Source organism: Heliangelus exortis, chromosome 8, assembly GCF_036169615.1.
Source record: "Heliangelus exortis chromosome 8, bHelExo1.hap1, whole genome shotgun sequence".
Taxonomy (NCBI): Eukaryota; Metazoa; Chordata; class Aves; order Apodiformes; family Trochilidae; genus Heliangelus; species Heliangelus exortis.
The window spans coordinates 10,917,163-10,930,087 of NC_092429.1; the positions used below are offsets into that span (position 1 = coordinate 10,917,163).

At 47.9% G+C, this 12,925-nt stretch overlaps 1 protein-coding gene across 8 annotated transcripts in view; it reads right to left on the reverse strand.

The window, feature by feature from the left end:
• The window catches only part of PTPRF (protein tyrosine phosphatase receptor type F), a 382,202-nt gene that overhangs the window by 69,004 nt on the left and 300,273 nt on the right, over nt 1-12,925 (reverse strand). For all 8 annotated transcript variants that reach the window (XM_071750326.1, XM_071750332.1, XM_071750329.1 and 5 more), the window contains 4 exons: nt 6,404-6,673; nt 3,105-3,686; nt 2,415-2,548; nt 1,267-1,411 (listed from right to left, as the gene is read on the reverse strand). In XM_071750326.1, coding sequence (XP_071606427.1) covers nt 1,267-1,411; nt 2,415-2,548; nt 3,105-3,686; nt 6,404-6,673 — 1,131 coding nt within the window. The remainder of the gene's footprint in view (nt 1-1,266; nt 1,412-2,414; nt 2,549-3,104; nt 3,687-6,403; nt 6,674-12,925) is intronic.

The window sequence follows — 12,925 nt, forward strand, 5'->3', positions numbered from 1 at the left end:
CTTTGCCTGTAAATACAAAAGCTACCTGAAATAGGTATCCAAATCCCCACACCCAGAATTTGTTCTCAGTGTTCAGGTATTTAAAACTGCATGATCTGAACCTCTCTCAATTTTCATACCTGTTTAATGGGCAACACTAAGATACCATTAGCTCATTTAACAAGGTGGAGGAATCCCTGCAACTGATATTTTAATGATGCTGAGTTTTCCTGAAAGAGAAGGCTGTTCCAATAGTCAGTAGAGCTGCTCTTTCCTGGCTGAGCTCCCTTTCTGATGGCCATCTCAGGCTGTCAGTTGCTGGGCATGCTGGCACCCTCCCTGCAGGGAGGACTGGCTGCCTATGCCAACTGCTCACCCCTCATAGCTAGTAAATCCCAGACAGACGGTGCTAAAGGAAATGTCTTTTTTTCCCCCCCTTTTAATGCTCTTTGCATAATGGCAAGCCCAAAAATCGTTAGTGAAAACGAGCTTATCACAGGGCCCTTTGATAGCCCTAATCTGCTTATGCACAGCACTTTGAGCTGCCAATCAGAGCAATGTGAACTCCTGCTCTGTGATCACATGGGGCAGAGTGAGGATGAAAGTGATATTGCCTGGGTCACCTCATTATCTAGCCTCTCTATTAACTCAGATGCAGCTTGTTCTGGTTTTCCTTAGCACTGCATTCCCAGAAGCAGCAGCCTCACTTGCTCAGACAATCTAGGCAAACAGCCACTTTCCTAGACTGACTCCTCCAGATGCCTGACAGCCACAGGCACATCTGGCCACAAAGGACATCTCACCTTGTGATCAAGTATACAGACCAGGGATGGACTCCTGTGGAAGCAAGGTGGCTGGAATGGGGAGTGAAGGGTTGAAAACCCAATGATTTGGAGATAGTCACATTTAGAGCCAAACATCCATATGCTGCCTGTCCAGACAGATTGTCTGCACAGGAGTGAATTCATAGAGATGCACAAACCCACTCAAATCAATCTCTCCAAAGCAATTTCCCAGCCTCTTTCACTCCTCCATCACTTTTTATGAATCCACCCTTAGGGGAAGACAGCATGATCAAAGGGACATGAAGAAAGAACTTACCACTTGGGTGCAACCCCTTTGCCAAAGATCCCTGATCCAAAACCTCAGCTGACTTTCCCCATGACACCCTTTAGCAAACTGCAAGCATCCCTGCAGACCCACAAGGGCAGAGGCACCAAGCTACTCTATTCCCAGGAGCTGGACTGCTTTGGTTTTGTCTTCACTAGTGCAGTGTCAGACACTTACTGGACTGGGCAGTTCTGGCTTCAATCGTCGGGGTGTAGACTCCTACCCCCAGCTCTGAGCGGGCACCCAGACGGAACTTATACAATGTGTCTGGTTTGAGACCTTCCACAGCATACGAGGAGGTTGGGTCAAACTCCACCTTTTGCTGGTAAAAAAAGAGAAACACAAATTATTTAGTGTAGCTGGAGGATACAGAAAAGCTGGCGTTCAGCTTCCATTGCCAAGGGAATAGGCAGCCACATCACCCATTCTGGCCCCACAGAAAGTCACATCCATGCTGCAGTCCTGCAGGACTCCAAGGCATGGAGCTTCCTGTGTGAAATATAAATGACTCAGCAAGGAAGCAGACTTCTCTGAAAGCCAGGACGCACTACCTGGTGTTTAGACCCAACTGCTGGACAGTTTTGTCAGAATGCTGGGTCTAGCTGTACAGTTCAGATGAGGGGCACAATACACAAGTTTGCTTCCTCCCAACAGAGGAGGTCTGTCCTGGAGTAGTCAGCATCACTAAAACACTTAAACAGTGCTGGTAAAGGACTTGTTTTGCTGTCAGTTCATTTGAACAGCACTTAACTTCTGGCAGTTCTCATGCCACTATAAACACAGGAGGAGAAGAGGATCAGGGGACACTTGTGATGCTGCCATGGCATAGTCCTCACTGTGCTGCCCTGCAGCCAGCACTATTTTTGATAAATTTAGAGCTGGACTTCTTTTAGGGACCTGAAAACAAGTGTGGAAGAGTTTCCTCGGCCACCGTCAATCTGCTCCTTAGGTGTTAGCAGTCATGGGGCTGCAGACACATTATGGAGGCAATTTCAGAGGCCACCTGGAAGATCTACTGACCTGTACAACTCTATAAAGGCAGCAGCAATAAGGATGCTTCAAGGATGGTGTTGTGGTATTCTGGAGACTTTCCAGTCCCAAACCACTCGCTAGCTGCTGTGTTGGGCATCAACAAGCATTACTGAAGTCACTTACACAGAAGCAAGGCAGAGATTGCCATACTCCTATCATACACCCATGAGACAGAAGAAACTTGGAGATGAAACAGCCCTGTTAACATGTCAGCTCAAGCAGACACCCTTCCCAAGCTGCTGAATTGTGGTGTCCCGCCCCAAGTGCTGCTGGCACGGAGGCAGGATCCTCACCTGAGTGCCATCCTCCCCTACCCAGAAGAGCAGCTCGTATTTGGTAATGCGTTCCTGAGAGGCAGGCAGCCACGTCAACAGGATGCGGGTATCAGACTCTGCTTCTGCCTGGAAGTCAGCTGGCTGGGCAGGAACTGGGGACCAAACAACCACATGGTTAGTGCCAGGAGGCAGATGCAGGGAAAGAGCTGCACGGCTTTGCAGTCTGTGTTTCACCTGTGAGAATTCTCTTTCATTCCTTCTGGACCCTCCCTTCTTCCCTTTCCCCCACACTGTACTCTTGGAACAACCCAGGCAACAAGCAAGCACCCTGGGACCCAGGCAGGTGACTATGGGAGTTGTGCTCACTTGCAGCCTGTGACTGCATCACAGCTTCCAGATGTGTACTCACACACCAGAAGAGCCCAGCACAGTTGCATTCGTTCATTCCCAGGACTTCATGTCACATTTCTAGCTGCAGAGAAACTGTAGGATGTGTTACTTGTACAGAGATGGATATCCCAGAATACCAGCTTATCCCAGGATAAGCTGACAGTTTCAATCTGATGGCTGTGGGGTGGGAATGCCACTCTGACATAAAAACATTCAAACACCAAGTTCAGCTATGGTGCCTGGTGCAGATGAGACACACAGCTGAGCTGCAAACCACCAGGGTGGACACAGAGCTGCAGCACTTCAGTCCATACATACCCCCTTGCTGCGTTTTGACCTGGATGATGTCCGAGGGGGGCCCATCGCCCACTGAGGTAAAGGCCAGGACACGGATGCTGTACGTGGTCCCTGTGATGAGGCTGCCCACAGTGGTGAGGTGGCTGTCATCAGTATTGTGTTTCTGCCACATGCTCAAAGGCAGATGCGGGTCGGTGGTATAGTAAACACGGTACCCTCTGATCTGTCCATTTGGTTCCTCTGGCTGCTCCCACTGGACCAGCATGGTGCTGGCACTCAGCATTCGTGCTTGGACTTTGAGGGGTGGACTTGAAGGAGCTTGCTCTCCTGTCCGAGCCTCGACCAGCTCACTGGGGGGTCCCCTGCCAATGTTATTGACTGCGATGACCCGGAACTCATACTCTGAGAAGGGACTGAGCCCGCCTATGCTGTAGCGCGTTGTTGCCACACCATCCACCTCCTGGAACTGACCCTCCAGGGACTTGGGCTTGTACTGGATGACGTAATATGAAATGGGGTCGGAGTTGCCTGAGTCCCAGGTGAGGGTCACACTGGTAGCTGTCGTTTCAGTCACTAATGGCTCTGTTGGAGGTTTTGGCAGTGCTGCAATTGGAAGGAAGAGAGGTGTGATTTAAATAATTCAGTCAGCCCGAACCCTGCAATGTTCATGGGGATAAAAACAGAGCTGCCACCTCCCATTAACATTCTTCTTTAAAAAGCAGAAATCATTTCATACTCTAGAACATGTATTTTTATATTACCATATATTGCTTGAAGTGGTTCTTAATGGAAGGATAAACAGAGCAATCATGTTATTAGACGTGCTTGACGCACTTACCAGCAGCAGGCTAAATAAAGGTAATTCAACAGGGATGCAGGAAGGTTTCTGTCATGGGGGTTCAGCTGGCAGTGGGAAGGTGCTTGCTGGGCTGGGTGGGCCCCAGAAGCCAGGTGTACAGCAGATTTACAAAGGGATACAGTAAAGCAATCAGAGCACCACAGGTAATCTCCTGCTTCCAGAGAGACCATAGGGAGTTCATGGACAGCACTGTTACATGGGTTGATGGGGGAATGCCTTGTAAGTACATGCAGGAGGGATACAGCCAGAAAAATTACCAACATTCACACCCACTATTTCACTGGGAGGTGTGTCAAACTGCAATCAGACAATAAACTGTTCCACAAGAACTCTGTGACATCAACATCTCTGAAGTGTTCATGAGGATGCAACTACTGCAAGCAAACATTTCCAGTTTGCCATTTACCAAAAGAACAAAGAAAGAGAATGAGTGCATGTGAGAGAGATTTGCAGTGTACACAAACACTTTAAGGCAATGACTGAATTAAAGTCTACAGCAAGTTTAAACCTCCTACAACCACTCTAGTTAAAGTCATTAGTGACTTGTAATGCAGCTGTGCTTGACAAGGAACCCAAATTAAGATACTTGAGTACTTCACTCTTTGGCAGAGCCATTGGATTTTCAGTTTCCACGTGGTTCAGCTGAGAAGGGCATGCTCCTTAGCACAGGAGCATGCCTGCTCCAGGTGCCAGGAACTTTTCCAGTGCTACTGCAACATTAACACCGAAAAAAATCATCAAGGGCTGAACTGGTATGGGAGGGATGGGTGTGCAACCCACAACCAGACACCACTCCACTACCCATGCAAGACTTAGGGAGGACAAATGCATCCCATCCAATAATATGGCCTGAAGCAATATATTTCCTAGAACAACCAAGAAGTTGGCTGCCTCCCTCAGGCTTTCAAGGACAGATGACATTAATCCACCCTTTCCTTTGGAGAGCTGCAAGCTTGACTCTTGCCACCTAACAGGGTATGCAGCCTGCATGTGAGCAAGGAGCAGGTCTGGTACCTTTGATGCAATCACTTCTGTCAGCTCCATGTCATCTTGCTTCTCCTGTATGCCCTGCAAACCATCTACCTTCCAGCAAGCACAGAAGCAATACAGGTCAAAGGAGTTAGAGATGGAGGCAGTAACATATCCAGAGTGCAAGTGCAGAAAAGACAGGCAGAAAAATAAGGGGGAAGGCAAAATTCTAGAGGAGCTGAGAGAACTGCTCCCTGTCCTGGGGGCCTCTGCAGTCCTGAGGAAGCAGTGGGCATCACCTCAGCCAAAGAGGGAGCAAGGCAGAGTCATCCCAGGTACAAAGAGAGAAATACTGGGAACCACCAGTGCAATGGCGCACTTTCTATCTCCTCCCTCCTCATCCAAATGACCTCCCATTTATGCTCCTTTCATCTGTACACACCTGGGTATGTGCTATAACCCAGGCAACCCCTGTGCTCTTAGGAAAATGGTGGCTTGAAAAGTTACTGACTAGCGGGCACTGTGAGTAAAGGGAGCAGTGAATGGCTCAGGTTAAAAATATCCTCTGACTAGAGCCAGGGAAAAGAGAGTTTGCTGCTAATCTCCAGGTCAGAAAGGGCTAACAGTCAATTCTGTGATGTGTTCAAGCAGGGATTTGGTGCTAAAGGTAGTTACAGTGTAAAGGGGCCTGCAAGAACAGACTCAGAATATCTTGTATCTGTGGAAATCTGAGTTACAAATCAACTGCAGGAAGAGAAAGAAAGGGACAGTGTGGACCTGCTTGGACCCAGATGGGAAAGGCAGAACACATACTTCAGTCTTCTGTTAGGTAGCTGTTTGGGTGGGCTGCTGATGGTCAGCAATAATGTCTTCTTTGGGGCAAAGCTACCTGTGAAATGGCAGCAGGAAGCATGCTTTAAGGGCGGCAATAAAAGAGACAGGGAAAGAGACAGAGCAATAAGGTAAAAATAAAAACTGACAGAGGAATATACAACAATATTAAAGTTAATATGTATAGCTCCTCCTCCTGCAGAGGAGGGGGGTGATGCTCACTATGATGAAGCTCACAGACACTTCCCATTGTGGGGAATATCTTTCTTGTTCTGCCCTTACTGCAAGAAGACACTTCTGTGCAAACAGATCTCTGACTACAGACCCCTGTCCCAGAGCAGCTGGTGGCCTGCTGCTGTGTTGATCCTGTTGCTGCATGGAACAAGCCAGAAATTACTGGGATGAGCACAGACTCAGTGGTGGCATATCAGGAACCCTGCCAGACACAAGCTGGTTTCCCATCATGCCACAACCAGTGAGAGAGGAAATGACCTCCAAAGCAAATACTATGCTGTGGGAAGGAAAAAAAAAACAAAACTAAAGCTGTGGGCTCAGGAATCTGCCTTGCAAGGTGGAAAACTCACATGAGACTGCAATCAAATGACTGTGCCCAAAAACACTTCAAAACCAAGTAGGTGTACCACAAAGAATGATTTCTTACCTTTGACAGTGATCTGGGCTGTTGCTTCGATCATACCGAGGGAGGAGATGGCCACACAGGTGTAGTTGGCAGACTGCATGATGTTATTCAGCTCCAGGACATTCCTACCGACAGGCATCTCATCCTCTTTGGTCAGTTCCTCCACACCAGCCATCCACTTCACATAAGGCATCGGAGCACCTACTGCCACGCATGTGAGGTTCACGCTCCCCCCAGGCATCACCTCATGGTTGCTCGGAGGGATAGAGAATCGTGGAGCAACACGCCGCACTGAAACAAGGAGGAGACAGCTAGTAGGGTCACAGAACCAGGGGAGAGCTCTCAGTTGCACTGCTGGGGTTATGTGAGGGGGGTTCAACGTTTCTGCCTGTCTATCCCTCGGGACAGATAAAATGAAGTGCAAAAGCTGTTCACTGCTTTGTCAAATTGCACACACTTTGCTTTCCTTCCTTAGCCACTGGCATCTTATTAGAAGAACTCATTAAAGGATGGCTCAATCCATTCCCTCCAAACATAGCCTTTTGAAATCATATTACTAACATGAAACATTCCTCCATTTAAATTACATTCCTCTAATTAGAGACCATGCACAAATGCCAGTCACATACTCCCTCTATGCAGGGCCCACTGAAGCTCTGAAAAATGGAATTACCTGTTCAATTTATTAGCTCTAGAGTAAAGCAACTCAGCCCCTAAACCTCACAAGGTTTGGGCAGGAGCATCAAGAACGGTTTCTTTCTGATTTAGCTCACATGTGCTGCTAAATAAAATATAATTCCTTTCAAAATGTAACTCAGGTTCTACCTTGGCTCAGAAAAAAAAGACACTAGAGCTACATGACATTGTCAGGGTCTGAACAGATCACCTTGCTGGGCAGGAGAGAACTAATCCTGGCAGATGTGAGATCATATCCATTCTGACAGAAGAGAGCTGTGCTGACAGAACCCTCCCCACCTTTGTGGCAGCACTTTGGGAGATGTATTCCTCCTTATTTCATTGCACAGCTTCTCTTCATATCAATCCCTTGCTGGGCATTTCATTCAAGACTTATTTGTAAGCAACTCTCAGCTACAAGAAAGCTCTAAAGCTGCCTGCCATATGCATTCCCGTCAGGAAAATGACACTGAGAAACGAGGCCCCTTCTCCAGGGTTAGTGTTATGGGCCTATTTAAGCAAGGGTTGAGAAACAACTGTGCTCGGTAAATCTTTGTCTCCTCTGGGCAAACTCATTTTAGTCTGTAGTTAAAAAGGGAAACTACTCGAACGTGTCTGGCTCAGCAGCCTTGCTGTCCTCTAGCCTCCACCAGAAAGACAACCCCAGAAAGGACAGGTTCATGACTGACCACCTCCCGAGGAGCCTCTCCCTGCCAATTATGCTCCTCCATCGGTGCGCTGGGCTGGTGGAGCAGCAAACAGCCACAGTGCTGGGGGACAGTGGAAACTGGGCAGGAGCCTGAGTGGTGCCAGCTCACAACAGGCTGCAGGCACGACTGGTCCCACGGGCACCAGGGGTCCAGCTGGACTCGGCTCTGCTGACCTGGCTCCTGCTACCATATCCTGGCTCCTGCTCCGTCTCTGCAGACAGCAGAGCTGCTGACAGCCCAGAGAGCCGCAGAGGTGTCAGCTCTGCTTGCCAAGCTGACTCTTCTCAAATCAAATTTCACTAGTGCTCTCTTTGATGATTCATCCCCAAACCAACAGGCTTTCAGAAATAGACTGAACACAGAAGCCCCCACGCTAGCATGTACAAGAGAGCTATGATTTCGTGACAAATTAGACAATACTGTCAACAGCGTGTGTGTACTACATATCATCTCGATGACAAAACAGGGCTCACTAGCTCCTTACCCACCAGGGGAAGGATAACTTGCTTTATTTTTGTTTTTTTAATGTCTAAATCCAAAGTCTTGCTCGTTGTTTCTTTTAATCAATTATTAAGTCTTAAATCAATAGCCACATGAGCAATCATCAGTGAGGTGCTACCTGACTGATGGGGCAGCACTCCCCAAATGAGACAGAGCTGAAAGTGTACTCAAGTGCTACACAGTCATAAGAATACAAAGTTAACCTGATGGACATGGCAATGGTTTCATATGATGGTGTGTATTTCCAACCAAAGCATCCCAGCACCATTTGTTAAGAGTCCGGTTTTGTTTCCCAATGAATATGCCGTTGAATTATTTCAGGTAGAAGCTGTTAAAATTCTGTCCCCATCCAAGAACCAAACCCACCCACCCACATTGTATTCAAATAAAAAAGAGCAAAAACTTGAGGATAAAGCCATCGATATGCACAGAGCACTCACACACATGCACCAGGCAAACAGGCTGGCAGGCACTGGAGGCCACTACAGAGTAAGAGAGAAAGCAGTCTGAGGGCAGGAGAGGGAAGGTGCACAGCAACTCACATACAGGGATATGAGAAGATGAGACAGGAGGACTAGAGGCCATGCAGGAAGGTCAGAGCCCAGCATGCACAGTTCTGACTCCCAGCCCTGTGAGACCAGAGGTAGCACAGCCTGCTGCAGAGTCCCCTGCACCCCGCACTGTGCCCCCGTGTCAAGCACTGCCTTCAGGGTGCTCCTGGGGCCTCAGTGAGCCCCAGCAGTGCTGTGTCCCCTTGACGTGTCCTGCAGAGGCAGTGCCTGTGGGTGTTGCGGCTGCCTCTCTCCCGGGAAGCTGGCAGCCACCCACTCCCTGCTCCCCTGAGGGCAGCGCAGGGAGATGCTCTTCAAAGGGACTGTGGGTTCCCTCGAGAGTGATTTGCAGGGTGAGGGAAGGGCTGAGCCCCTTCAGAAGTGGCTTTCCCTGTCCTACCCACAGGGGAGTAGTGGAGGTGGCTGATGTATTTGTGTGCTTCGGGAAAGGATGAATGGCAAGGAAAACTCTCCAGCAGATCAAACCATACAAGAGGGAGGCCAGGCTGGAGTGCCACTGACCTTGGCACAGCCTCAGGCATGGCAGGAAGCTGTGCAGGGCCTTGGCTCTCAAGCCTGGCAACAAATGAGTGGTTGAATAGACCTCTGTGGTGTGTTTTTGTGACCCAGAATGGCTGAGCTGGCCTCCCCTTGTCAGCACACCAGCAGAGCTGCTAAAAATGGATGCCACGTGTAGGGTTCAGCTCTCAACATGGGAAGTGGGAGGGGGTCAGGGCAATGCTTTTGGTGAGAGATCTGGCCCAGACGATACTCTGGCAGGAGGGTGTGCAGGGGATGGGATGGGCTCCGTCAGCCTCTCAGCCTCTTGGGGGATAATTGGCAGCTTCTCGTCCCAGTCAGTACAGGGGGAGAAGGGGAGATGCTGTCAGTTAGCATTATGAGATCTGGCAGAGCTCTCACAGCAGCTTGCAGAGCACCATCAACACATTCCTCAGGCTCAAGCCAGAGATTTAAGTTGCCTGCTTTTCTAGCATAAGAATCTAGTAATAATTTAAATCAGTATAACTCCTCAAAAAGCAGCATTCTTGCAATTTCTGTTCAATTTACAAGTCAAATCACATCATCTAGTACAGCCCATGATGCTACCTTAAGTGCTCCAGAAATTTTTGTTGTTCTTCATTTATTGCAGCAATGAAATTTCTCTTTTTATTAAAATTTTTGTGAAAAGAATTTGCAATATATTTTTTTAATCTTCTTTTTTGGATAAAGATCAGAGGAGATGGTTTGGAGGTTTTGCAAGAACAGCACAGGGAAAATTGCTGTGAATATTAAAATTATTTCAATGGACAATAGTATAATTCAGGGGTTTAGTTAAACCAGCAGACTGTCAAAAATGAGATTCATTGTCATTCATCCCAAAAATAAGCTTCATAAGGGGCTCTGTGCTGTTCCACTCCTCAGCATGCCTTCCTGTAGAGAAAATTCCCAGGGAAGTGAAGTGAAACCCTGGAGCGGTGAGCAGTGCAATCTGAGCCCCTGTTATGGAACCCACAGGACAGGGAGAAAGGACAGCATGGAGTCTGGTTCCCTACTCACTGAGAGGACCATGGGGAGGAAGAAGGGGAGCAGGCAACACAATAGCCACAAAGGTTGAGACTGAGAAACGTTAATAACTCAGCATACATTAACATGCACATTCCTTGCCTTGAGAGCAAAGAGCATGAATCAATTGCCCTGCTCCTTTCACCATAGGAGTAGCTGTTTCCTAACATCTCAGGTTCCCCCTAAGGGTGACGTTACCCCTTTGCAGAAACAGCCCCCCCTCCCCCCCCCCACTCCCTGCTGCTGTTTGCAGGAATTGTAAGCTCTGGGCATGAGTGCTCTGGGCTCACAGGCTGGTGCTATTAGCCACTCTCTCACATGCTGAGATGTTGCTGGCATACAGCAAGGCTCTGGTGGAAACACAACAGTGCCAGGAGGACTGCCCATGCTTCCAAATCTGTGCGGTGCTGCCAGAGAAGGGGAAACCAAATTGCTTTTCCCTGATGGCTGGCTTGGCCACAGTACAGCTGAGCAAATGACAATGCTAACACCCCTCCTTTTAGCTTGCAGAGATGCAGGGATCCCTACTTGCCTGCTCTTGCTCCTAGGTTTCTTTCCCACATGGCACCTAACTCTGGGCTTCATCCTCCCCCTCCTGCCACTCCCACCGCAGGCTCGCTGAGCACTGCCTCGTGGTGATAGAGAGCTCTGTCTGCGCTCTGCACACACCTCTCCTTTCTGAGGCCAATCCTGCTGCTCTGATTCTGCACTACTGTCCTGACAACCTCTTCCCTTTGCTCTTCTCTCCACAAAGAACAGCAGTGTGAAGTCCCACCTGCTCTCAAGGAGGAACAGACCTGCCTGGGCTGTGCTGCTTCTCCCTGGCCCCCAGCACAGCAAAGGCAACTTCAGAAGGCTCTGCTCTAACCTCCTGACTGAGAGAAGAAGTAGAGGGTGATGCAAGATCACATCTTTAAGAAGGTGACACTGTCCCAAACTCCCGCCTTCCTCAGAAACCACCTCCTCAGAGTCAGGAAGGAATTAATGTAGGAGATACCCTCAAACATGATCATCGGTCTGCATGGTTTACTCATCTGTAGACACTTTTCATCTCTCCCTAGTGCTATCATTTTAAGGAAGGGCTTCAAACAGAAAGACAGTTGCTGGAATGTCACAATCTATTGACAGAATCAACAGCAGGAGAGGAAAAATTGGAACAACAAAAAAAATGCATTTACAGTCTAATCTTGTGCTCAAACAATGCTGTACTATTTATGCTCCCAATGCATCCTTGAGTGCTGACATTTTATAGACAATTTCCAAAACAGGGCCTTGCCATTTTTGGATTATATTTCAGCTATAACTTTTAGGTCTAATTATTTGCGCTGACAACCACATATAAAAGAGGATACATCATTACAGTGGTGCAGCACTGGAGACACATCAGCATTCAGCATACTGACATACTAATAGCAAAGTAAGGGAGAGCAAGATTGTGGAGCTGTGCAATTTGCATTCAGTCTCTAAAATTTCTCTGATGAAAATAACACAACATTAAGGAGGGGAATAAGAGAAAAGATCCACTGTATCAAGATAAAATAACTCGTTAATAAATAACCTTGTAGCAGTCACAAAGCAGTAATTAAATGCATGGGTGAACAGTACACAGTTTTAAGTAAAGCTGGAAAAATGTAAGATGTAATTATCAGTGCCAAACATGGCAAATCCCAATGGAAAATTTAGAAACAAATTTCTGGCTTCACATTAAATATTTGTGTACATGGGTATTTTTGGTGGGGTACAAAGGAGGGGTCAACACAAAGACTGACAAATTATCTGCTCCTGTTGGCTTATATCCATTCTCAGCTGCCTCCCCTCAGCTAAACCATGCGGCTAAAGCATTTAAGTGCCCTGTCAAAGGTTTATTCTCCAGAGGTGCCTGAGCCACCACAGCAGTGCTCCAAATTCACTGAAATCTGTGAGGCTTTGGGCCTCGGCTTTAATTCAGTCTCTTTTGTTCCTTGTTCTCATTTTTCATCATTGTCTTGGGCTCAGGTAATTTTATCCTCTACAAAATCTATTTTTAGAGGATAAACAAAGGCCCCAAACCTCAGTACAATCTAATGAGAGCACGTTCCAGGGAGTGAAACAGGAGCAAAGTCAGTGTACTGGAACAACTGCTATGACAACTTGTTAAAACTTGTTCCAGTGATGATTATAAGATCAACTCATGCAGCTGCCTGATGGCATCTGTGAGGAGAGCCAGGGGCTCCTCCCCACATCATCTGGATGCAGTGTTGGGCTGGAGAGCCACCGTGAGCATCTCTCTCCTCCAGTGTGTCTGGAGGGACAGATGGGCATGGTACCTGCTATGTGAACGACTTCTGCCAAAAGCACTGACTTTCCTCAGCACAAAATCATGAGTGCCTCAAGCTACGTCTGAAGCTAGATTTAATTTGAAAGCTGGACTTGCCTTTTACTACTGTCCTTTATTCACCTCTGGGTATTTGAGGGCAGCAGGACAGCACAGGGCAAAGCACAGATCAGGCTTTGCTGAGTGGCTATGAGCACCTGTGTACTTTGCCACAGGCCTTCCTGAGCCA